General features: G+C 45.4%; 1 protein-coding gene across 3 annotated transcripts in view; it reads left to right on the plus strand.

Annotated features, from left to right (window-relative positions):
• Positions 1-21,644, plus strand: part of ptpn20 (protein tyrosine phosphatase non-receptor type 20) — a 276,596-nt gene extending 254,952 nt beyond the window's left edge. For all 3 annotated transcript variants that reach the window (XM_080215794.1, XM_080215796.1, XM_080215795.1), the window contains 5 exons: positions 1,719-1,809; positions 5,221-5,552; positions 8,575-8,790; positions 16,240-16,302; positions 19,962-21,644. In XM_080215794.1, coding sequence (XP_080071920.1) covers positions 1,719-1,809; positions 5,221-5,552; positions 8,575-8,790; positions 16,240-16,302; positions 19,962-20,051 — 792 coding nt within the window. In that variant the 3' untranslated portion in view covers positions 20,052-21,644. The remainder of the gene's footprint in view (positions 1-1,718; positions 1,810-5,220; positions 5,553-8,574; positions 8,791-16,239; positions 16,303-19,961) is intronic.
• The last annotated feature ends 5,475 nt before the right edge of the window (positions 21,645-27,119 follow it).

A 27,119-nucleotide genomic window follows, 5' to 3' on the forward strand; every position in this document is an offset into this window, starting at 1 on the left:
GTGGGCAGCCGTCGAGGCGAAGGAAAGGGGGAAGCGCCAGCCAGGGGGTCGGGTTCGGAATCGGAGCCAATCTGTTCCAGTTCAGCTGAGATGTCATCGCGGGCTGCGAGTTAAGTATCTCCCGAGTGGAGCAAAGAAGAAGGGAGCTGCCTCTTTAGCCTTCACATGCAATTATTTCAATGATGCTGAATGAGGAAGGACAGGGTGACTTAGCATTTTGTTGCCTCTTATCTTTTCTATTTAAAAAAAAGACAAGGTTAGAATACAAATGAGCAGCGGCACAGCGACGACCTTGTGCCCATCCAGATTTTGGGATTGGATTATTCCCCGATGGACATTATGCTCAAATACGGCTGGACGTAGGGATATTTGAGAGCTTTGCCAGCGTATCAATGCTGGGGAAATTGGATTCTGCTGTTTGGATTCTGACATTGCCCCCCCTCCAGCAGTCAACACTGTCGGTCTGTATCACCGGGTGTTGTTGGACACCTTGTTAATCCAATGTGAAGAACTATCAATTTGGAAACCTACACAATAAACCCATGATACTGTGTGTTTGATCATGGGAAATAGAACACAGCCTACACTGTTCATCGACTCCAGAACGCACTGTTTATCAGTCACTGCAAAGTCAAACACGTCCAGGGAGCATTTCCTGTATTGTAGACAGACTGTTCATACTTCAGATGTAGGGTTTAAATACATTATAATGCTTTGACAAAGGATCATCTGGACTCGAAACGTCACCCGCTTTCTCTCCTTACAGATGCTGCCAGACCGGTTGAGATTTTCCAGCATCCGCAGTAATTTGCTTTTATTTAAATACGTGGCTTGATCCTTTTTTTATTCATTTGTGGGACATGAGCATCACTGGCTGGCCAGCATTTATTGCCCATCCCTAGTTGCCCGAGGGCAGTTGAGAGTCAACCACATTGCTGTGGCTCTGGAGTCACATGTAGGCCAGACCAGGTGAGGACGGTAGATTTCCTTCCCTAAAGGACATTAGTGAACCAGATGGGTTTTTTCCAACAATGGTTTCATGGTCATCAGTAGATTCTTAATTTCAGATTCTTTTATTGAATTTAAATTTCACCATCTGCCGTGACATGATTTGAACCCAGGTACCCAGGTCTTGCTCTGGGTCACTAGCCCAGTGACTATACCACTATGCCACTGCCTCCCCATTTATGTCCTACTGCATGTTAAGGCAGTCAATTCCTCTTGAGCCCCCTCCAAACCTCCTACTGTTACCCTAAATCAATGCCCACGGTTATGGACCCCCACAACCAAGGGGATTAGGACCTTCCGTTATCCACTCCATCTGGACCCCTCAACATTTTAGATACTTCACCTGGGCTCCCCTTGGAGAACAAAACCAACCCAGCCTATCCAATCTTACCTCAGAAATGAAACTCTCCTGCCCTTGATGGTGAAGTGTAGGCCTGAGTTGATGTCCTTCATCTACAAAAGAAGTCTCCCATCAGCTCTAGGTTGGTTGGAAGAAAGATGTCAAGGTTCACAACAAAGGAAGACATGCTGTTATCTGTAAATAGCTAATCTATCGAAAACTGGTGTCATGTTTCAAAAGCCTGTACCCACATCGCTCAGTTGAAAAAGACACATCTTTTGCTAACCGCCATCCATAATAGTGAAGCATAATAGCCCATTTAGTGAACTGTAGTGTTTACATCTGTCACACCTCTTCCTATCTCTTCAAGGCATTGGAACATCTGAAACCTGTTGATGACTGCGTAGTGGGAAAAGCACCGGAAAACAGGGAAAAGAACAGATACAGAGACATCCTGCCCTGTAAGTAAATTCACTGGAATAAACACTCCCACAAACCAGGATTCCATCTCAGGCTTGTGTTACTCTGTCAACTGACTTTGAGCACAATTGCTTTGGGTGCCAAAGATCAGTGAGGTTGACACATGAGAATCCTAAGTCCTCTGGACAATCCCTACAGCTCCAGCAATTCAGGTGAAGAGGGTGAGCTGGGGACCGTCGCCGACCCAACTGAATGTCAAAGACTACCACGGCAACTCTTAAAGAGCAGCAAGGGAGTCCTTCCAGTGTCCAACCCTCAACAACAGATTACCCTAAAACAGGTTATCCAGTCATCAACTCCACTGTTGGGGAGCTTGCTGTGCACAGATTGGCCCCAACATGGTGGCAGTGATGACACTTATATTGGCTTTGAAGTGTGTTGGGACAAAGTTATGGGAGGCGCTACACAAATGCAAATTTGTCTTTGATTTGATGTTAAATTTTCAAATTAAGGAATGTCAAGATTCAGATAAAGAGGAAAATGTAATAGAAATATAGAAACTAAAAGCAGGAGGAGGCCTTTCGGCCCTTCGAGCCTGCTCTACCTTTTATTTTGATCATGGCTGATCATCAAATTCAATATCCTGATCTCCCCCCTGAATGACGGGAATTCTGGCTGTCTTGAGGGAAGATTCCCTCCCAGCCTGGTTTACAACAAGGCCCAGTCACAATCCATGCAGGAGAAATGGGTAGGCAGTTTACAGTAGCACCCAATACAAACTAGGGGGAGAAATACTGCTGTAGTGAAAAGGAAGGTCTTGTGACGCAGTGGGTAGCATCCCTGCCTGTGAACCAGAAGCTTTGGGTTCGAGTACCATCGAACTACAGTGGCCCAGCTGAAAAGAACTCCCACTTACCTGATGAAGGAGCAGTGTCCCAAAAGCTAGTGGCTTTTGCTACCAAATAAACCTGTTGGACTTTGACCTGGTATTGTGAGACTTCTTACTTTGAGTCCCACCCCAGGACTTGATGGCCAAAGAAGGTGCATTCATAACATGGTCAAACAAGTTGAGTGTCAACCAGCAAATCCTTCCAAACACACCAATGGCTGGCGGTAAGAGCGGGAGAGACTCCTCGTCAGCCATGCTTGATGTGGAGTAGCACCCTCTCAAGGTATAAGCCCCCTAGTGACAGAGTAGTGACCTGCTTTGGGAATTACTCGCTATGGAAACAGACAAAAGTCTGCCTTAGCGCACAACTAGGTGCAACAAGGCATTGGAAAATCACATGTTTTGAGATATGATGTATGCGTTAAACGTAACATGCTGGGAAGGAATGGGTAACTTCAGGCCTTTGTCAGTCACCAGATTCAAAGGTTGTGGGTACAAATCCCACCACCAGGGCTTGTACACAAAACTCTAGTCTGGAACACCAGTGCAGTACTGAGGGAGTGCTGCATTGTTGTCGATGCTATGTTTCTGATAAGACATCATATCCAATTGCCCTTGCACATTGATGCAGCACTATTTCAGAGAAGAGTGGGAGGGTTAATTACCCCCAGTGTTGTAGCCAATATTTGTCCCTCGGTCAACATCACTAAAGCATGGATTACCTGGCCATTATCTCTTGGCTGTTTGTGGGAGCTTGCTGTGCACAAATCTGCTGCTGTGCTTCCTACACTTTACCTCAAAAACACATCATTGGTTGTAAAACACTTTGAGATATCCAGATGTGGTGAAAAGTGCTGTATAAATGAAAATCATATGGTTACTAAAGCTTTCCACCACTGGGGTTTTCCTTGTCTCATATCTTTTTTGTTCATTCATGGGACATGGGCAGGGCCCGCATTTATTGCCCATCCCTAGTTGCCCAAGGGCAGTTGGGAGTCAACCAAATTGCTGTGGTTCTGGAGAGACGTAAAGGCCAGACCAGGTAAGGATGGCAGATTCTCTTCTGCAATGAACTAGATGGGTTTTTTCCAACAATGGTTTCATGGTCATCAGTAGATTCTTAATTCCAGATTTTTTTACTGAATTCAAGTTTCAACATCTGCCATGGTGGGATTCGAACCCAGGTCCCCACAACATTTGCTGAGTTTCTGGATTAATAGCCGAATGATAATACCACTAGGCCATCATCTCCCCTTATCTGAGTCTGTAATAATCTAACTAATTGAGATGAATTGTAATGATTAGTCAATAATTCCATTCTCAACATATCCTGTGACTACCAGGATGGGGGAAGGCAGATGAGATGGGCTTTGATCCTTTCTTCACTGACCAATTCCGATGTTTCTATGCAGCAAATGCAGGATGACACAACTGAAGGAATCAGAACAAATTCTGATTTAAATTACATTTCAAGGGTTAACTCTGTTTGATTTCTGGATTTTTGCAGCATTTTGTATCTGATAACATCATTCAGGTGTGTTACACAAAAGCTCAGGAGACTGTACCCTTGAGCTTAACTTAAGGGAAGGCAGTGGTCTAGTGGTATTACCACTTGGCTATTAATCGAGAAACTCAGCTAATGTTCTGGGGACCCAGGTTTGGATCCTGCCACGGCATATCGTGGAATTTGAATTCAATAAAAAATATCTGGAATCTACTGATGACCGTGAATCAGTTGTCAAAAAAACCCATCTGGTTCACTAATGTCCTTTAGGCAAGGAAATCTGGTCTAGCCTACATGTAACTCCAAAGCTACAGCAATTGGTTGACTCTCAACTGCCCTCCAATGGCAACTAAGGATGGGCAATAAATGCTGGTCCAGCCAGCGACACCCATATCCCATGAATGAATTAACAAAAAATTAAATCTTCGCTACATGCTTCCTAACTCCTGCTAATTCCCTTTTACCCATCATCCCAGTGCCCACTTGTAGAGTATGAAAATTTGCATTTTGTTCACTTGAGACTACCATACATACATGTACCAGCAGAGGGAGTCTGCTAGGAAGAGATAATAAAAGGTCCATGTTTCACAGCTCGGGCAGTTCTAATTCTAACTATCTCTGGCTGAAAACGTACCTGTTTTTGCCCCAGGAACTTCACACCAATGACCTATGCTGACTCAGCATGGTGGCACAGTGGTTAGCACTGCTGCCTCACTGCGCCAGGGACTCGGGTTTCATTCCAGCCTTGGGTGACTGTCTGTGTGGAGATTGTACATTCTCCCCGTGACTGTGTGGGTTTCCTCCGGGTGCTCCAGTTCGTCCCATAATCCAAAACACGTGCTGGTTATATGGATTTTCCATGCTAAATTGCCCCTTAGTGTCCAAAGATGTGCAGGTTAGGTTGATTGGTCATGCTAAATTACCCCTTAGTGTGCAAGGATATGCAGGCTATGAGAAAGATGTGGACCTGCTACTGTGCTGTATTTCCTACGTTAGGCTATACAACTTCAATGAGCTCAGTCACCGCTGTTTAAAACGCATTGGTTTCTACAACTCCAGATGACCGAACCCGGGTGCCTATTGAGGGCCATGGTTACATCAATGCCAGTTACATTCGGATGCCCGTCGGCTCCGAGGAGCATTTGTACATCGCCTGCCAAGGACCACTGCCTGGCACCACCAACGACTTTTGGCAAATGATCTGGGAAAACAAAGCTGACGTCATCGCTATGATGACCCTGGAGCACGAGAGGGGAAAGGTCAAGTGTCACAGGTACTGGCCTGACAAAATGTACAAAGCGACCAATGTTCACAAGTACCACCTCATGTTGGAAAATCACCAGATGTTGGATTCTTTCGAAATAAGTGCCCTGAGGATGACAGACAGTGAGGTAAGGAATTAAACAGAATTAGAAAATAGTTATTGAGCACATTTCTTTCTTTCCACAGATTTATGTTTTAGTTTTATGTGGTAGACAATTAATATATAATATATATTATAATAATAATAATAATTTTTTTTTTAGATTTTAGTCAACTAAATCTATACAGAGTTTAAGGAATGTTGGGCCAGTCCTGGTTCAGCTTTTCCTATTCCTGGGCGAATGGATATGCCAGCCTTGCCCAGCACACACGGGAAAACTGACCAGGACGGAACAATTTTGAGAGGTTAAATAAGAGGAAACGATTCCTAGTTGCAGAGGGTAACAAGGCAACACAGTTTAAGGTAATGGGCAGTATAACTGGGGAGACATGAAGAAAGCTCTTTCCACTCAAAAAAAAATGTATTTATTAGTCGCAAGTAAGGCTTACGTCAACATTGCAATGAGGTTACTGTGAAATTTCCCTAGTTGACACACTCCAGTGCCTGTTTGGGTCAATGCACCTAACCAGTACATCTTTCAGAATGTGGGAGGAAAACAGAGTGCCTGGAAGAAACCCATGCAGACACAGGGACAATGTGCAAACTCCACACAGATGGTGACCCAAGCTGGGAATCGAACCCAGATCCCTGGTGCTGTGAAGCAGCAGTGTTGACCACTGTGCCATCCCTTATAACTCAATCAGAACAAAAGAACTAGGAGCAGGAGTAGGCCATCTGGCCTCCCGAGCCTGCTCCACCGTTGAACCAGATCACGATCTTTTCGTGGACTCAGCTCCACTTACCCATCTGTTCACCATAATCCTTAATTCCTTTACTATTCAAAAATTTATCTATCTCTGCCTTAAAAACATTCAATGAGGTAGCCTCAACTGCTTCACTGGGCAGGGAATTCCACAGATTCACAACCCTTTGGGTGAAGAAGTTCCTCCTCAACTCAGTCCTAAATCTGCTCCCCCTTATTTTGAGGCTATGCCCCCTAGTTCTAGTTTCACCCACCAGTGGAAACAACCTTCCTGCTTCTATCTTATCTATTCCCTTCATAATCTTATATGTTTCTATAAGATCTCCCCTCATTCTGAATTCCAATGAGTATAGTTTCAGTCTACTCAGTCTCTCCTTATAAGCCAACCCTCTCAACTCCAAAATCAACCTAGTGACTCTCCTCTGCACCCCCTCCAGTGGCAATAAATCCTTTCTCAAATAAGGAGACCAAAACTGCACACAGTACTCCAGGTGTGGCCTCACCAGCACCTTATACAGCTGCAACATAACCTCACTTTTTAAATTCCATCCCTTTAGCAATGAAAGACAAAATTCCATTTGCCTTCTTAGTTACCTATTGCACCTGTAAACCAACTTTTTGCGATTCATACACAAGGACACCCAGGTCCCTCCGCACAGTTATAGTCTGAAATGCACTGTGATGTGTTTGGGAAGCAGATTCAACAGCAACATCCTAGAGAGAGAAAATTGAGGGGACGAATTTACATGTTATGGGGAAGGAGTAGGAATAATTGGGTAAGAGCTGGTATCAGTATGATGGACTGAATGGCCTCCTGTGCTATAATATTCCATGACCTGTGAGAGAGCCAGTTCTTTTTTGTCCATTAAAAAGATACGGAGATTGGTTCAGGATCCTTCTTGTCCAGTTTTGTTCGGTTTTGCAGTCCTGTTTTGCCGCGTTTAGGAGATTCAGGGAGCTCGGACAAAGGAATAGGGAGATCTACCGCTAAGTGTTAACACTGGTGGAGAAATCTGAGTGGAAATAAAACTTCACTGCATCCCAGTGACAAGAATATAGTTGCTGATTTCCTCGGGCGACAAATACGAGCTGTAAGTGACCTAGTTTCCAATGGGAAACATACCTCACGTTCTATAAAGAGAAGGTTACAGAGATGGGTTACATTCGTTATGCTGTATATCCTCGTTCTTCAGATAAAGCTACTGATTTCATTCTGGGCGGTTGCTAAGCAGAAAGGAAGCTTTGGTTGTATGTTCTCTGTGTGGTCCCAGTATCGAGCTACACAAATCTACACCCACGTTCGACTTACTGATCATTGCTGCTCCAGCTAATGTAAGCTCAGACGACAGTGTGATAACAATGTGACACTCAGTATGAAATCTGCCCATGTTTCTGGTCAGGATTGATATTGAGTGGGGGAACTGCTTGAAAAATTCACACTGGTGAAAAGCCCTTTCAGATTAAATTGCTGCCAGACTCACTACCGAGGAAGGGTCCTTGGGTGGAGTACCCAAGGTCAGGCAGGTATGGTGGCACAGTGGTTAGCGCTGCTGCTTCATAGCACCAGGGACCTGGGTTCGATTCCTTGCTTGGGTCACTGACGGTGCACGTTCTCCAAATGTCAGTGTGCGTTTCCTCCGGGTGCTCAGGTTTCCTCCCACAGTCCGAAGGACGTGCTGGTTAAGCACATTGGCCATGCTAAATTCTCCCTCAGTGTACCTGAACAAGCACCGGAGTGTGGTGACAGTAACTTCATTGCAGTGTTAATGTAAACCTACCTGTGACACCAACAAAATAAACTTTTTCATCCAAGGCTGCCAAGTGTGGACAGTATCCAAGGCTGGACAGGACCCAGAGTGGGCAGTAACCAAGGCTGGACAGTATTCAGAGTGGGCAGTACCCAAGGCTGGACAGTACCCAAGGCTGGACAGGACCCAGAGTGGGCAGTACCCAAGGCTAGACTGTACCCAGAGTGGGCAGTACCCAAGGCTGGACAGTACCCAGAGTGGGCAGTACCCAAGGCTGGACAGTACCCAGAGAGGGCAGTACACAAAGCTGGACAGTACCCAGAATGGGCAGTACCCAAGGCTGGGCAGTACCCAGAGTGGGCAGTACCCAAGGTCGGGCAAGACATAAGACCAGGCATTATTCAAGGACAGGCAGTGCTGAAGGCTGGGCAGTATGAAGAAGATGGTTGTGTGATGGGTGGGGAATCAAATGCCATTCTGCAATGATGTCTAATAGGCTAGGCCATGGTTTGACTCCAGTGTGTCTTTACCTATTTCAGACAGAAGAAGTACATTATGTCAAACATCTAAAATTTATCACATGGCCTGATCACAGCACACCAAACTCATCGGAAGAGCTTGTACGTTTCATTCTGTACATGCGGGAGGTACACCATCGAGGACCCATAGTCGTCCACTGCAGTGCCGGGATCGGACGCAGCGGGGTACTGATCTGTACTGATGTACTCCTAAGCCTGATCAACAAAGAACTCAGTGTAAGTAAAGGAAATATTCCTGCGTAGGTTTCTACTTGTCTAATTTCTTCCTCAGTGTACCCAAACAGGAGCCAGAGTGTGGGCAACTAGGGGATTTTCACAGTAACTTCATTGCAGTGTGAATGTAAGCCTACTCGTGACAATAATAAATAATTAATAAATAAATTAGGTTTGCCGGTTGGGTGCTACGTTGGGGAGTGAAATCAGATAGTATGTTGTATGCTGTGGGCAAAAAGAAGTTGTTTTGTAGAAACAGCATCGATATGTCGAATGGAGGTAAAACTGCATCTCCCTTACCACTCCCTCATGGCCTGTTCAACCACTTACTGGAGGCCACCTTCCATCTTGGTGTTCCATATGCAGCACGCTTCCTGTACACACATAGCAGCAGGGATTGATGCCAGCCTTGGGTCACTGTCTGTGCGGAGTCTGCATGTTCTCCCCGTGTCTGCACGGATTTCCTCCGGATGATCCGCTTTCCTCCCACAGTCCAAAGATGTGCAGGTTAAGGGGATTAGCCATGGTAAATGAGCGGAGTCACGAGGATAGAGCAGGAGGGCAGGGGCTGGGTAAGATGCTCTTTTGGGAAAGTCAGTGCAGACTCAATGGGCCAAATGGCCTCCTTCTTCACTGTAGGGACTCTGGGTTCTATCTACCAGCAGACATCTTTTAGATCAAGGACTGAGGAATACAGGAAATCATTAATAAGTTCCTTTTGTTAAACCTGATCTTGCCCATCAGAAAGGTTCAAGATAAACCTGAAATGTGGTTCCTAAGGGATTTGAAAGACTATAAGTCCCTGCTGTTTGATAAGTAAGATATCATTGACAGAGCTTCCCAAACCAGTGACCTCCACCATCTGGAGAGAAAAGGCAGCTGAAGCGTGGGAAAACCATCACTTCCAAATTCCCCTCCAAGCCACACACCATCCTAACTTGGAACTGTATTGCCATTCCTTCACTATCGCTGGGTCAAGATCCAGCGCCTTTTCAAGGGCAATTAGGGATGTGTAATAAACATTGGCCTTGCCAACAATGACTACACCCTCAGAACGAATAAATACTAAGACTGTTTTTGAAAAGTGTGTGTTAAATGTCCATACCACATTCCTGTGTCTGTCATGACAATACAGGCAGGAACTCATGTCTTCTAATCGTTTCCCCGGGAGCAACTCCTGAATTATATAAGCTTTCTTTTATTGAATTCAAATTTCACCATTGTTTTTTATACATTCGTGGGACATGGGCATCGCTGGCTGGCCAGCATTTATTGCCCATCCCTAATCGCTCTTGACCTGAGTGATTTGCTGGGACATTTCAGAGGGCAGTTGAGAGTCAACCACATTGCTGTGGCTCTGGAGTCACATGTAGGCCAGACCGGGTAAGGACGGCAGATTTCCTTCCCTAAAGGACATTAGTGAACCAGATGGGTTTTTCCGACAATTGACAATTTAATTTTGATTTGATTTGATTTATTATTGTCTCATGTATTAACATACAGTGAAAAGTATTGTTTCTGGTGTGCCAAACAGACAAAGCATACTGTTCATAGAGAAGGAAAGGAGAGAGTGCAGAATGTAGTGTTAGAGTCACAGCTAGGGTTAGAGAAAGATCAGCTTAAAGCGAGTTGGTCCATTCAAAAGTCTGACAGCAGCAGGGAAGAAGCAGTTCTTGAGTTAGTTGGTATGTGACCTCAGACTTTTGTATCTTTTTCCTGACAGAAGAAGGTAGAAGAGAGAATGTCCGGGGTGCATAGGAACCTCAATTATGCTGGCTGCTTTTCCAAGGCAGCGGGAAGTGTGGACAGAGTCAGTGAAAGGGAGTCTGGTTTGCGTGATGGACTGGGCTTCATTCATGACCTTTCTTGCAGTCTTGGGCAAAGCAGGAGCCATACCAAGCTGTGATACAACCAGAAAGAATGCTTTTTATGGTCATCAGTAAATTCTTAATTCCAGATATTTTGGATTGAATTCAAATTCCACCAGCTGCCGTGGTGGGATTCGAAAGCTGGTTTTCAGAGCAGTACCCTGGATTACTAGCCCAGTGACAATATGGCTATGCCACTGCCTCCCCTTGCTGCTTTTTGCCCCCATTTTCCATTACAAAAATGCCCAAAAATGGGGCACAATTTCTCCCTATAAACGGCTGAGTTTATTTAACACAAGGTTCTGGGTAGGATTGGATATTGCGAGTGCTGATAGACTAGATGAATGGACTCCCCTTTGCCGAAAAGGGAAGAGTAAATGAGGTTTTTGGTAGTTAATTAAATGGAAGAGTGGGAACGTTGTCCCAATATTTGAAAGTGAGCAGAAGTCGACAGCAGGAGTTATTAGATAAATCAACTCTTCCTTCTCGATGGTGAAAGATAGATCCACAGTATAGTGGCGGATCAGTGAATATACCCCGATGGGTCTACTTGCTTTGACATCTATAATAGGAAACCTTTGAAGTTTATTACAAAGGAAGTAATTCAAGCAGCTTTAACGAGGGCAAAGGCTAGAATTCCAAGGCAACTTGGATTTAGGAAAAGCAACTGATAAAGAATGAAGGTATTGGAATTCTTTGAAGATGCAAAAAAGATTGATTGATAAGGGGAATGCGGCAGATATTATATCGAGACTTTGAAAAGACATTTAATAAAGGGTCCTACAGGAGATGAAGGCTGAAATTAGACGTCCTCTGATAAAAGGGAGGACGGAAAATTGGCTAATAAATTGGCTAAATCATGTGTAATGAAAGCTGATGATCCATGGAGCTGGGTTTAATTGGACAGCTGCTCCCTGGAGAACACCCTAGGGATCCATCCCAGGCTTCCCGCCCGCTGTTTGTGATGTTTATATAAAATAAAAGATCTTGATAAAAGTATTAAAGCAGAACATCTAAGTCTACAGTGGATACCGAGTTGCGTGGGAAAGACAGGATGTCGAGAGAGAAGGGATAAAATTCAAAGGCACCGACAGAGGAAAGGAGCCTTATCGGCTGGGCAGATGAATCACAAATGGCGTTTGATGTGAAGTAAGCTAGATTGAAACTAAAATTAGCTCCTACTGGTTGAAAAAAATGGGTAGTTTTAAGACATCTGGGAAAGGCCCAGAGGTAATGAGTTGTGTTAGTTTTGTGTCCGGTTTTATTTTCTTCCTCTCCCTCTTGTAAAGAGCTGATTTACGCAGCTTTTGTTTCCAAGACTCCCTATTGACTTGAGGCATCTTCACGTGTGAGGTGTAGTTATGTCAATACCAACCTGAAGGTGCTGGTGTTTCCATGTGTCTGTTGCCATTGTCCTTCAAGGTTAGTGGTCTCCAAACTCCCATATGGATGTGGCCCACTGCGGGCCGGATGTGGCTCGCGGGCCGTAGTTTGGAGACCCCTGTTCTAGGTGGTAGAAGTCACGGGTCTGGAAGGCTCTGACTGGGTTTCTTGTGGGTGGTACACACTGCGCATTGGTGGTGATGGAGGGAGTGAGTCATTAAGGAGGTGGAAGGGGTGCCAATCACGCGGGGCTGCTTTATCCCAGATAGTGTTGAGCTTCTTGAGTGTTGTTGGAGCTGCACCCTCCAGGCAAGTGGACAGTATTCCATCACACTCCTGACTTGTGCCTTGTAGGTGGACAGGCTTTGGGGAGTCAGCAGGTGAGGGACTTGGCGCAGAATTCTCAGCCTCTCATGTGTCCTTGTAGCCATAGTATTTATAGAGCTGGTCCAACTCAATTTCCAGAAGGTTTTTGGACATGGTGCCACATCAAAGGTTAGAGCTCATCCTGTTAGGGTTACCACGATAGAGGATTGGTTAATTAACAGGGAACAGAGAGCAGGCCTAAATGGGTGATATTCGGGTTGGAAGGTGTAACAAGTGGAGTGTTCCAGGGATCATTTGGGACCTCAATTATTTATGATTTATGGCAATGGCTTGGATAAAGGGGCCAAATGTACGTTTGCCAAATTTAGGGGAGGCAGTGGCGTTGCGGTATTTTCCCTGGACGAGTAATCCAGGGTAATACTCTGGGGACCCGGGTTCGAATCCCACCATGACAAATGGTGAAATTTGAAGTCAATAAAAATCTGGAATTAAAAATCTAATGATGACCATGAAACCATTGTCGATTGTCATAAAAACCCATCTGGTTTACTAATGTCCCTTTAGGGAAGGAAATCTGCCGTCCTTACCTGGTCTGGCCTACATGTGACTCCAGAACCACAGAAATGTGGTTCACTTTTAACTGCCCTCCAAGGGCAACTAGGGACGGGCAATAAATGCTGACCAGCCAATGATGCCCACATTCTATGAACAAATTAAAAAAACAAAACTGCTAATGACACACAGATAGATTGGAACCTTAATCATAGAATCCCTACAATACAGCAGGAGGCCATTCAGCCCATCAAGTCTGCACCACTGACAGAACGTCTTATCCAGGCCCTAACCCCATACACCCACATATTTACCCTGCTAATTCCTCTAACCTACACATCTTGGGACACTAAGGAGCAATTTAGTTAAGACAGTTGGTCCATTGGAGTTTAGAAGAATGACAGGTGACCCAATTGAAACATGTAAGATCCTGAGAGGTCTCGACAGGGTGGAAGGCAAAGAAACTCCCTCAACAGGTCAAGGTGAAAGCCTTGTTCTTGGTCGGCACGCGGCGGCAACTTCTAGTTTCCCAGGAAGCCAGGGAGAACCCCAGCGTCTCAAAACGTTTCCCACAAGGAATAATCACCCTCGAGGTGCAGCTGCGGCAGTCATGTAAGGAAACATAGCTATTGGCAGGAAATTGCTGCATTAGCTGCACAGATATTTGAAATGTGAATGAGCCACGTTTGTTTACTGTGAAGGTCTAGCGTGAAGCTAATTGATACCTCCATGAAGATGATGTCAGTGCAAAGCCTTAACTAGACATTCCTGTTGCAATAGCTCATGCCTTGAAACATCCATATTGATAAGGATAAGTATGAATCATAGATACGATATAATCCTGTGTAAATAACAAGCCTGAGAAACTGTCATTAATAATGTGTTTAGGTTACACAGAAGTGGTTCTGTTTGATTTGGCCTCTGGAGCTTTGGATTTTATCCTATTTATCCCGCAGTTCTTTTTCGAAGTGTCAGTCAAAGGCAGCGCAGAATCTGCACTTGGCACCCTTCGGGCGGTTTAGCTCAGTCAGTATCCCCATTTGTGCCTTTGTTACCTCCAGATTCAACTGTTCCAACACTCCCCCAGCTGCTCCCCCACCTCCTACCCACCATAAACTTCACTTCATCCTAAACACTGAGCTTGAAAGGCCATAGCGCACAAGGTTACGGACCAAATGCTGGAAGATGGGTTCAGAACAGATCGGTGTTGACGGCCAACGCACAAAGGGCCTCTTTCTGTGCTGGAAAACTCGATGGCCGGAATGTTATGGCCGTTCACGCTGGTGAGATTTTCTCGTCCCGCTGCAGTGGACGGAGATTTGGCTGCGCATCAAATTTTCCGACTTCGCTGCAGCGAGACTGTGGATTGAACGGCCGATAAGGTCACGCCCCATGGCTGTCCTGATGTCCGAGCTCCTAAAAAGTCCTGTTCCCCTATCACTCCTGCACTTGCTGACCTATATTGCCCTCCCTTACCCCCACTGCACCATCCCCCTTCACCCCCAGTCAAGGAATGTCTTAAAGCCAATTGACTGTATAATTCTTATGCTTGTTTTCAAATCCCCCTCTAGCCTTGGCCCTCTCTATCTCTGCAATCTCCTCCTGCCTCGCCACCCTCCCAAGATATCTGCGCTCCTTCCCAGCCTCACGTAGGCCCTTGATTATAATCACCCCACCATTGGTGGTCACATTTCCAGCTGCCAATACTCCCCCCACCAAGCTCTGAAATATCCTCTCCATCTCTCGCACCTAATTTTACTGAGGGAGAGAGGTTGAAATGAAAAGAGGGGTTAAAAAAGAACATGGCCAAGGTGCAGTGGGGTCAGGGATTGGAAAGAGTTGTAGCTTGAATTGAGAGAGTTGAAGAAGAGATCGAGATGAAATTCAATTGGAAGAAGAATGCCCTTGAAGAAGAATCCACATTTGAGTAGGAATTGGAGGGGGAGAAACTTCTGATTTGATTTATTATTGTCATATATATTAGTATACAGTGAAAAGTATTGTTTCTTGCACACATCAAAACTCGCCCACAGCATCTGTAACATCATTTAATTCTTTTATTTGCTTCTATTTATTTTCATTATCACTTACTATTTCACAAAGGGATTAAAGCCAATATCTTATTGATCTAGAATCACAGATAAAGCATACCGTTCATAGAGAAGAAAGGAGAGAGTGCAGAATGTAGTGTTAGAGTCATAGCTAGGGTGTAGAGAAAGATCAACTTAATGCAAGGTAGGTCCATTCAAAAGTCTGATGGCAGCAGGGAAGAAGCTGTTCTTGAGTTGGTTGGTACGTGACCTCAGACTTTTATACCTTTCTCCTGGTGGAAGAAGATGAAGCGAGAATGTCCGTGGAGGTCTTTAGTTATACTGGCTGCTTTGCCGAGGCAGCGGGAAGTGTAGACAGAGTCAATGGATGGGAGGCTGGTTTGTGTGATCGATTGGGCTACATTCACGATCCTTTGCAGTTTCTTGCGGCCTTGGGCAGAGCAGGAGCCATACCAAGTTGTGATACAAGCAGAAAGAATTCTATCTATGGTGCATCTGTAAAAACTTGGTGAAATGTCGGGGTAGGGGAGGGGTAGGAAGTAGTCAAAGCCTGTTTTCCAGCCCAGACTTAGGGTGGGATTTTCCGACTTTTCCCTCCCCCCCGTGGCGTGTTTCCCAACAGCAGAGGCAGCTCACCGTTGGCCACTGGAGGGATCTTCTGGTCTTGCTGATGTCGATGGCGTTTTGCAAGACTCACCTGTCCAATCACCAAGGAAACCGTCGCAGGACAGGGCATCAAAACTCGCCCACAGAGTCTATAACACCATTTCATGTTTTTATTTGCTTCTATTTATTTAGCCGTATACATGGGCACATTGTTATCTACTATTGCACAAAGGGATAAAAGTCAACATCTTATTGATTTACAATCCCTACTGTGCAGGAGGCCATTTGGCCCATCAAGACTGCACCGACCACAACCCTAACCAGTCCCTATCCCTGTACCCTGACATATTTACCCTAGCTGGTCTCCCTGACACTAAGGGGCAATCTACCATAGCCAATCAACCTAACCCGCACATCTTTGGACTGTGGGAGGAAACCGGAGCACCCAGAGGAAACTCACGCAGACACAGGGGGAATGTGCAAACTCCAGACAGACAGTGACCCGAGGCCGGGAATCGAACCCAGGTCCTTGGCGCTGTGAGGCAGCAGTGCTAACCACTGTGCTACCGCTCTACCCACTGGATTTTTACTCTGAACTGTCCATGGATTTGTGCTGTTAAATCAGGCTGACCACTTGCTTTAATATCTCTCCTCTTTTCATATAGTTTGACATTATGGACATAGTGCGGGAAATGAGAAAGCAGCGCCACGGAATGGTCCAGACGAAGGTAAGCCCCTGCCACAGGCTGGATTTGTGCCTTTCTGAAACTATTTTTGGACGTGTATTCCTGGCGGAACCACTGCTCGCCCTCGGATGATTTATTCCAATAAAGTCACTATATAAATGCAAGTTGTTGTTGTTGGATGCACAACAGTGAACCAACATCGATCGCAATGCTCAACAGGGGCAGCACGGTGGCACCGTGGTTAGCACTGCTGCCTCACAGAGCCAGGGACCCGGGTTCGATTCCAGCCTCCGTTGACTGGAGTCTGCACATTCTCCCCATGTCTGCGTGGGGTTCCTCCCACAGTCTGAAAGATGTGTGGGTTAGGTGGATTAGCCGTGTTAAATTAGGGAAGGTGGTAACGTCTCTGGGCTAGCAATCCAGAGACCCAGGGCAAGATCTGGGGACCTGGTCTCGAATCCCACCGTGGCAGATGGTGAAATCTGAATCCAGAATCAGGAATTAAGAATCTACTGATGACCATGAAACCATTGCTGGAAAAACCCATCCGGTTCACTAATGTCCTTTAGGGAAGGAAATCTGCCGTCCATACCTGGTCTGGCCTACATGTGACTCCTGAGCCACAGCAATGTGATTGACTCTTAACTGGCCTCTGAAATGGAGGGTAATTCGGGAAGGGTAACAAGTGCTGGTCCAATCAGCAATGCCCACATCTTGTGAGTGGATTTTTTTTTAAAATGCCACGTAGTGTCCCAAGATGTGCAGGTTAGGTTGATTGGCCATGCTAAATTGCTCCTTATTGTCCAAAGAAATGTAGGTTAGGTGGATTGGCCATGCTAAATTGCCCCTTAGTGTCCAAAGATGTGCAGGTTAGGTGGATTGGCCATGCTAAATTGCCCCTTAGTGTCCAAAGATGTGTAGGTTAGGTGGATTGGCCATGCTAAATTGCCCCTTAGTGTCCAAAGATGTGCAGGTTAGGTGGATTGGCCATGCTAAATTGCCCCTTAGTTCCCAAGATGGGCAGGCTAGGGGGATTAGAGGGGTAAAAATATGTGGGGTTACAGGAAAGGGGTTTGGTGAGATTCTCTGTCACACAGTTGATGCAGACTCAGGCGATGGGCTGAATGGCCTCCTTCTGCACTGTAGGGATTCTATGATTGCTAATTAAAATTATCAACTGTGCCACATTAAGAAGATGGTTCCCAAGCTTTATAAAGCTGCCCAAAATATTTCTCATAGTCCCTTGCCTCCTGTGGAGAACAGCCAAGATCAATTTGATTCATTGTAATCAAAAGGAAGATTTAATCCCGTTGACTAATTAAATGTAAAATTTGTCGAGTTTGGGAAAAGCTCGTGGATTTTACTGTTTGTGGAATCCCAGTCCTGAGTTCCCCCTCTAGTGTCTGGAAGAATATATTACACTGTTAATTTCCTTCCAGTTCTGGCACTATTTTTATATACTCTACCTCTCCTGGTGCTGGTGCACCTGATGCCAGGAACAGCTGCACTGTTGGTGAGCTCTGCATCCATTGGCACATGCTTGGATGCTCATTGAGCTGATGCCAGCCTGCGGGCGAAGCAATGTCTTTCAGTGCTGGCAGCACAGGGTGTTGGCCTGCTGTCCCACTCTTTGCCACCACTCACTTGCCCCACTCGCTCCCTCGCATGAATCTTCCTCCTTCCCAATCGCAAGTAAAGCATTTATATCAGACCACGCCTGGCAGCTTTCATTTTTGGGTCTCAACTGGTTGGCCACAGAATCCCTAAAGTGTAGAAGGAGGCCATTCAGCCCATCAAGTCTTCACTGACAACAATCCCACCCAGACCCTATTCACATAAACCCATGTGTTTACCCCACTAATCCCCCGATGTTAAATTAGCTATAGCTAATACACCTAACCTGCACATCCTGGGATACTAAAGAGTCGATTTAGCATGGCCAATCCACCTAACCCACACATCTTTGGACTGTGGGAGGAAACTGGATCACCCGGAGGAAACCCACACAGACACGGGCGAACGTGCAAACTCCACACAGATAATGCAAAATTCCGGACAAATAATATTTTGTGTTTTACATTGTTTTAAATCAAAAGATCAGAATAAAAGCCAGGGGGGAGTGTTGAAAAGGGATGCTAAGCAGGTGTTAGCATACTGCAGTCTTTTATATATCCATTTCTTCACGTCACTCTTCTCCTTTGCACCAAAGATTAGTTAAACTATCTGAGTGTGTGCTGCAAATGAAATCAACACTTGTAGTTATTGGTCTGCAGGTCAGGTGGATTGGTCATGGTAAATTGCCCCTTAGTGTCAGGGGTAAATGCATGGGGTTATGGGGGTTAGGGCCTGGGTGGGATTGCGGTCGATGCAGACTCAATGGGCTGAATGGCCTCTTCTGCATTGTAGGAATAAATATAATCTACAGTGTACGTAGAATGCTCTCCACAGCACTGCAGCCTGAAGCCATATTGAATCTTAAGTGTGCATTCCAATTTCCATTCCTCTTCCTGCACCTAGTGACACAGTAAGGCAGACCTTTGTCTGTTTCCATAACCAATCTGGCACCAGAGGCTTATATCTTGAGGGGCGCCACTCCATATCTAGTGAGACTGACCAGGAATCTCTCCCACTCTTACCGACAGCCATTGGCATGTTTGGAAGGATTTTGCAGGTTGACACTCAACCTGTTTACCATGTAATGAACACACCTTTCTTGGCCATTAAGTCCTGGGGTGGGACTCAAGGTTGGGTTTATTTTCTTTGGAATAGAGAATGCTGAGGGATGACTTGATGAAACTGTATAAAGTTATGAGGGGAAGAGGTAGAGTGGACAGGATACAATTGTTTCCCCATGTGGAGAATTCTAGAACCAGGGGACACGGGGTAGATAAGTGGCGGTAGGTGTAGAGGGGATACGAGGAAGAACTTTTTTATACAGAGGGTGGTGGGTGTCTGGAATTCACTGCCCGAGTCCACGGTGGAGGTAGGGACCCTTTTCAAAAGTACCTGGACCTGCACCTGAAGAGCTGTAAGCTACAGGGCAATGGGCTGGGTGTGGGAAGGCGGGATTAGAAAGGGCACCTGGGTGTCCTCAGGCTGACATGGTCAAGACGGGCCAAATGGTTTCCTTCTGTGCTATCATCTTTCTGTGGTTCTGGTTCAGGGTCCGGGGAGGGGGGATTTTCCAGCCACACTCATCCCGAAGCCGGAAAATCCCGTCCAAAGTCAACGGATCTTTCCATGGTCCATCATCACCCCCACGCCCGCTACGATTCCTGTGATGGGCAGAACAGGAAGATCCACAGCAGGGACGGTGACCCTGTGCGCCACGAGACCTCCCAATTTACTTTCATTCTGAATGTTGACAAGTAATAAAATGCAGTGACACTTAAAGAGGAGCAACTCTTCTTGGCGCCCTCCTGCCTCATGTCTTCTTTGACAATCTTCTGCGTTTGGGAGGGATATTTGAGTAGTGTTGCTGTAACCCCAGACCTCTCAGCTCAGGTTGACTAGAGATTTACATTCATGACGAACTGAGTGAGCCACTTAACCCATCTGGTGAAAAACGGCAGCCATTTCCTTGCTGCTTTGACGCCCATTCCCACAACCCATTGCTGCCCACGTGCCGTCAGCTTCCGTCACACTCGCGCGAGCGTATGGTAAAGATGAGAGGGTAACTCTTTCTTTGTGTTCGTGGGCAGGACCAGTACTTGTTCTGTTACAGCATCGTGTTGGAGATCCTCGGAAGCATCCAGCGGCTGAACCGTCAACAAGAGGAGAACCTGTTGTGACAGAATAGTCCGTCGGGCAGCTGGGGTCAGAGGGCACAGGCCTTAGGCCTGGGAATGTTAGAGGCTGAAATGACTACACCAACTGTTAATGAGACACAGGAAAATGGTGTAATGCCACAGCAATAACCACCAAGTAACTGTGATTTGATGATTGCACATTAATAGCGCAAGGAATGGAATGGAAACTTGGTTTGCTTGTAATAAGCCTGACTGTTACAAACAAGGAGAATTTATTTTACTTTTCTTGTTGGCTTTACTCAGAACTGAGGCCAAATGCCACAAATGTATGCAACAACACTGATCAAAATTGCTGTATTTTACGCACAAGAAAGAGTTCAAACTCCAAGCAAATCTCTCCAGTCTTATTCCCAGTAATTTCATGGGATTGATATGCCATTTAGCCATGCGTGTGCTGGGTGGAAAGTTGCACCATAGCACCCGCAAGTGGCAGGAGTACTGAATAGCAAGTCCTGTCCATTGAAAATATTAGAGCTAGCCAATAATATCACTAACGCATCACTAAATCACAGCCATAGGAAGGCTGGTGTGACAAACTGGATGTTTCAAATATTTATAGACATGCATCCTTTGTAGTTGTTAAACCGGCACGGTGGCACAGTGGTTAGCACTGCTGCCTCGCAGAGCCAGGGACCTGGGTTCGACTCCCAGCTCGGGTCACTGTCTGTGCGGAGACTGCATGTTCTCCCTGTGTCTGCGTGGGTTTCCTCTGGGTACTCTGGTTTCCTCCCATAGTCCGAAAGACGTGCTGGTTAGATGCATTGGCCGTGCTAAATTGTTCCTCAGTGTACCCAAACAGGTGCCGGAGTGTGGCAATTGGGGGATTTTCACAGTAACTTCATTGCGATGTTAATGTAAGTCTACGTGTGACAGTAATAAATAAATTTAAACCAACTGCAGTTATTGATGTAAATATGATGGGACTTGTATATTTCTGGAATAATCCCATGTTATGACCTGTAAACATTGCCTCCGATGTTTAGTTTTGATTGAATGATTTGTAACTAACTGTAAAATTCTATGAATTTCATTATTTTAAGAAGGTATATTTTATAACTGACCATTTACCCGAGTAAAGTTTTTGTACAATCTAGTTGCACAGATGATTCAAGAGCTTTGACAACTGTCTTACGTTGACAGCTGTGGGTTACTGGAAGAATATTTGTTGAATTCAAGTCAGTAAAGATATTTTCATCATTATGGTACGTCAGAACATGCTGTAAAAACACAGAAATGTAGTCAGCTCCGGCAGGTGAAAATGCCAGGCAGAAAATGACATGTTTAAGCTCACGCAGTAGGTAACACATTTCAAACACAAAAATTAAACAAATAGAGACAAAGCATCCTGTGTTTCACTGTCATAACAAACTAAAAACATACTCGCCACACACCACAACCCTGTAACCAATTAATCTCCTAGAAGAGGCAAAGATACGGAGAAGAAAACTACAGCCAATAAGAGAAAGTTCCTCTCTGACGCGTTCAGGCGATCAAAAAATCCCTACAGCGCAGAAGGAGGCTATTTGGCCCATCGATCACAATCCCACCCTGGCCTTATCCCCGTACCCCCACATATTAACCCCGCTAATCCCCTGACACTAATGGTCAACTTAGCATGGCCAATCAACCTAATCCGCACATCTTTGGACTGTGGGAGGAAACCGGAGCACACGGAGGAAACCCACACAGACAAGGGGAGAATGTACAAACTCCACACATACAGTAACCTGAGGCCGGAATTGAACCCAGGTCCCTGGCGCTGTGAGGCAGCAGTGCTGACCACTGTGCCACCTTGCTGCCCATGAGATCACATGTACAATAGGTTATCCACAAAGCCACTTATTGTGGCCGGCACGGTGGCACAATGGTCAGCAAGGCTGCCTCACAGGGCCAGGGACCCAGGTTTGATTCCACCCTCGGGTGGCTGACTGTGTGGAGTTTGCGCATTCTCCCCGTGTCTGCGTGGGTTTCCTCCGGATGCTCTAGTTTCCTCCCACAGTCCAGAGATGTGTGGGTTAGGTTGATTGGCCATGCTAAATTTCCCCTTGGTGTCAGGGGATTAGCAGGGTTACAGGAATAGGGCCTGAGTGGGATTGTGGTGGGTACAGACTTGACAGGCCAAATGGCCTCCTTCTATACTGTTGGAGTTCTATGATCTTTTCACTAGCTTAAGTATCTGATGCAGAATTGGTCAATGCTCAACAAAATAACTTCAGCGCGGATTTTGACACTTGGAGTAAAGTCTCAGTTAGATGAGGGTGATATTAATTGACGATTTAACCCAATGTATCACGGTGGCAACATTCCTTTATCTATTGTCATCTTAAATAGACCATATGTCTGCTGCTACGCCATCAATCTCAATTTCAATCTCGCCATCGCCCCCATCTTTCAACGGAGAGATATTGTGGCAATTTGAATGTCAATTTAAAAAATAATTACCATCATGGATAAGTAGAATGTAGCGCCTGCTCCTAATTCCCTACAGAGTGGGTTTCCCATCTCTGCACTACACTATAGCCAACATATCAACAGTTGGAACAAGGGAGGCACTTAGCGTTAATTCACATTTGGTTCTGGCAACCACTTGCAACCACATTTAGAAAAAGGCAGTATGTTAATATTTATGCAAATTAAACATGAAAGGTTTTACGTGAATATCATTTTCTTTAGAGTTAATTATTTAATGTCACCAGTGCTTGATATTTTTAAGCTACATTGCTCTGCTTTGTACATATGTCTGTATATTTATAAATCTGCCTTTAATACATAACAGCAATTAAATAATTATCTTTTTACAAATCCGCACTGACTCCTGACTGTTCCAAAGTTTAACTGAGTTTTCAATCATAGAATTCCTACAGTACAAAAGGAGGCCATTCGACCCACTGACAATACCCAGGGCCCTATCCCAGTAACCAGATGTATTTACCGTGTTTTTCTCCCTGATGTTAAGGGGCAATTCAGCATGGCCAATCCACCTAACCTGCACATCTTTGGATTATGGGAGGAAACCCACGCAGACACGGGGAGAATGTGCAAACTCCATATAGACAGTCACCCAATGACGGAATCCAACCCAGGTCTCTGGAGCTGTGAGACTGCAGTGCTAACCACTGCACCCCACCCTCCCACCTCCCACCCTCCCCCCCCACCCCATGCTGCCCTCATACAAGTTGTTATTGACGTTGCCTGGCTTCTAAATTTGTTGGGCCCTAGTGTAGTGTTCAGTTGCTCTCTGTTTGATTATGCCAGTCCAGCCACTGATCTGTTGTAGTGTGCTCGATTGGGTAAGCCTGGGTGCAGGCTCTGGGAAAAGTAAACAACCTGCAGGAAGGGCTGAAAGAGCTGGAACATGGGGCAGACATTGTAAACACAGTAAAATCTGTTACCCCCAGAGGAACTGGTGTCATCTCTACGTAGCTCCAAGATATAAAAGATATAACACCAAGCACTCACAACACAGTGTGCAATAAGCATTGGAAGCAGTATCAAGCACTCACATTAACCAAAAGAGAAAATGCTGGAAAATCTCAGCAGGTCTGACAGCATCTGTAAGGAGAGAAAAGAGTTGATGTTTCGAGTCAAGATGATCCTTTGTCAAAGCTGTTTTTGTCTGGCTTATATGAGAAGGGGGCCAATATATAGATCCCATGTTACATGTTGTCTCCTGTGTGTAACTCTGACTGCGTGTGTTTCCTCTGGGTGCTCTGGTTTCCTCCCACAGTCCAAAATACATGCCAATTGGGGTGCATTGGCCGTGCTAAATTCTCCCTCAATGTACCCGAACAGGCGCCGGTGTGTGGCAAGTAGGGGATTTTCACAATAACTTCATTGCAGTGTTATTGTAAGTCTCCTAGTGATGCTAATACATAAACTTTAATTTATATAGTGCCTTTCACATTTTAAAAAGTCCCAAGATGCTCCACAGCAGCATTATCAAACATACACTTGACGCTGATTCTGGACAGGTGAACAGAAGCTTGGTTAAGGTACAATTTTAAAGAAGTTTCTTAGAGGAGTTACAGAGAGGTTGACAGAGCTTAGAGCCCGGATAACTAAAGTCATAGATGTCAATGGATGGACAATGGAAAAGAGCTGAAATGTGCTATTGATTTACGGGATTTATGGCACGGTGGCACATGGTTAGCACTGTTGCCTCACAGCGCCAGGGTCCCGGGTTCAATTCCCAGCTTGGGTCACTGTGTGGAGTTTGCATGTTCTCCCCATGTCTGCGTGGGTTTCCTCCAGATGCTCCGGTTTCTTCCCACAATCTGAAAGATGTGCTGGTTAGGTGCATTGACCATGCTAAATTCTCCCTCAGTGTACCCAATCAGGCAGCAGAGTGTGGGTTTCCTCCAGATGCTCTGGTTTCCTCCCACATTCCAAAGATGTGCAGGTTAGGTGGATTGGCCGTGCTAAATCACCCCTTAGGGTTCAGGGGACTAGGTAGGGTGGATGTGTGGGGTTATGGGGATAGAACCTGGGTGGGATTGTGGTCAGTGCAGACTCAATGGGCCGAATGGCTTCCTTCTGCGCTGTAGGATTCTAAGATACTTCAGCTAGATGTTGACATACATCAGATTCCATTCTCGCTCTACACTTAGCACACAGCTAAAACAAAGAGCTTGCCTTGATCTAACTTATCTCAAATCTTAAAATGTCCTGAAGAGCGCACGACAGATTATCTTTGCCTCTATTGTGTTGGTTAACAGACCAACCACTGTACACACTGACATGTCCCATAAACAACAATGAGATGAATCATCTAACTGGTACCATAGTTTAGGGAATATAGTAGAACACTCCTTCTTTTGCCAGATCGTTATCTTACATCGGAACTGCCATGACTGGATGGTTTAGCAATTCATCCAAGAACCAGCTCTTTAGGAGTTCCAGGTTACGTCATTCCATCACATTATGTGGAACATGGAGCACAGAAACAGGCCATTGTGCTAGTGTTTTGTGTTCTACATGAACCCCTTATCTGAGACTTAATTGGACTTCCTTCATGTCTGATAAAACTGGAGAATCTTTGAAAATAGAAACAGGAGCAGGCCATTCGGCCCCTCTGCCATTCATTTTCATCATGGCTGATCATCAAATTCAATCTCATGAACCCACCATTTCCCCTTATCCTTTGATCTCATTAGCCCCAAGAGCTATATCTAATTTCTCCTTGAAATCACGCAGTAGTGACTGGTAAAAGACACTACAAATCTGTGTTATCAGTCCCAATTAGTGTAATTTTGGCTTAACTATCTCAATTGCTCCCCTAGTCGCCATGGTCCAGCGCCTATTCGGGCCAATGCACCTAACCTGTATATCTTTCAGAATGTAGGAGGACACTGGAGCAGCCAGAGGAAACCCATGCAGACACAGGGAGAGCATGCAAACTCCACACATACAGTGACTCAAGCTAGGAATCGAACCTGGGTCCCTGGCGCTGTGAACCACAGTGCTACTGTACCACAGGAGCAATTATGAAGAAAATCAGAATTGTGGATGCGTGGAGCACACATGTATTAAAGCTGTTGTTCCCATGTGGACATCCTTAAGTAAATACTCTTGACTCTTTGAAGATGTAATCTAGTTAAGAATGAGAATTGAAACAAATGGGGCTAAGTAAACACAACCGATCAAACACGCAATGGAATATTACTTCACTTCCATGGGAACTAAGTGAGCGAGATCCATAGAATGGAATCTAAGTGGTCAATGTTGAGTAATGTGACTGGTTACAAAACACTACAATTATTTCAGGATTCTCGCCTTTCTCTTCCGCTGGTTCCCTACCTTTTGGTTGTTGACCTCTCTCGAGGGAGTAGGCAAGTCAGGGTGAGATCAGTGCAGAGACAGTACAAATTGTGTGTGGTCTATTAACTGCCTATCATCATCAGGATGTCCCCCACAGCGGTAAAGGAAGGTGCAGCTAATATGACGGAGCCTGTTATTTTATTACAGCGAAATCTCATTTTGCTTCAAGTTTGATTGTATCTGGAACCAGTTGGCTATTAGTGACTGAGTGGGCTGGGGATTACAGCATGTTTAAGTTACAGTGAACTGTCAGATCAAATGAGCTGATCTGGTTTGGCTGAGCGCCAAATTCTCCTTTCTCTAGGGTGGCACGGTGGTTAGCTCTGCTGCCTCACAGCGCCAGGGACCCAGTTCGATTCCCGGCTCAGGTCACTGCCTTGCAGAGTCTGCACATTCTCACCGTGTCTGCATGGGATTCCTCCCACAGTCTGAAGGACGTGCTGGTTAGGTGCATTGGCTGTGCTAAATTCTCCCTCAGTGTACCCAAACAGGCACCGGAATGTGGCGACTAGGGGATTTTTTAAAAGTTAAAGTTTATTTATTAGCCACAAGTAGGCTTACATTAACACTGCAATGAAGTTAATGTGAAAATCCCCTAGCTGCTACACTCCTGTTCAGGTGCGCTGAGGGAGAATTTAGCATGGCCAATGCATCTAACCAGCATATCTTCCAGTAACTTCATTGCAGTGAACCTACCAAAGTTTTCCCAATCTTCTAGATTCCCACTAATCTTTGCCATTTTGTATGCATTTTCTTTCAATTTGACTTCCCCTGCAGTGGCAGGGCATACAACATCAGAGAATTCTGAGCTATATTTTAAAACATTCGAAGGGATATCTTCTCCCCCTCAGTGACTGTCCGCAGACTAATCCACAATCTACTTCTAAAAAAATTTATTAGTCACAAGTAGGCAATGAAGTTACTGAAAGAGGTGCTGGTTAGGTGCTAAATTCCCCCTCAGTGTACCCGAAAAGGCACCGGAGTGTGGCAACTAGGGGATTTTTACAGTAACTTTATTGCAGTGTTAATGTAAGCCTAGTGGTGACACTAATAAATAAATAAACTTTTTTAAAAAATCCCCTAGTCATCACACTCGAATTTAGCACGGCCAATGTAGCTAATCAGCATGTCTTTCGGACTGTGGAAGGAAACCAGAACACCCGGAGGAAACCCACACAGAGAACGTGCAAACTCCGCACAGACAGTAACCCAAGCCAGGAATCGAACCCAGGC

Source organism: Carcharhinus amblyrhynchos, chromosome 31 (assembly GCF_965287045.1).
Source record: "Carcharhinus amblyrhynchos chromosome 31, sCarAmb.v2.hapA, whole genome shotgun sequence".
In the NCBI taxonomy this organism is placed as follows: Eukaryota; Metazoa; Chordata; class Chondrichthyes; order Carcharhiniformes; family Carcharhinidae; genus Carcharhinus; species Carcharhinus amblyrhynchos.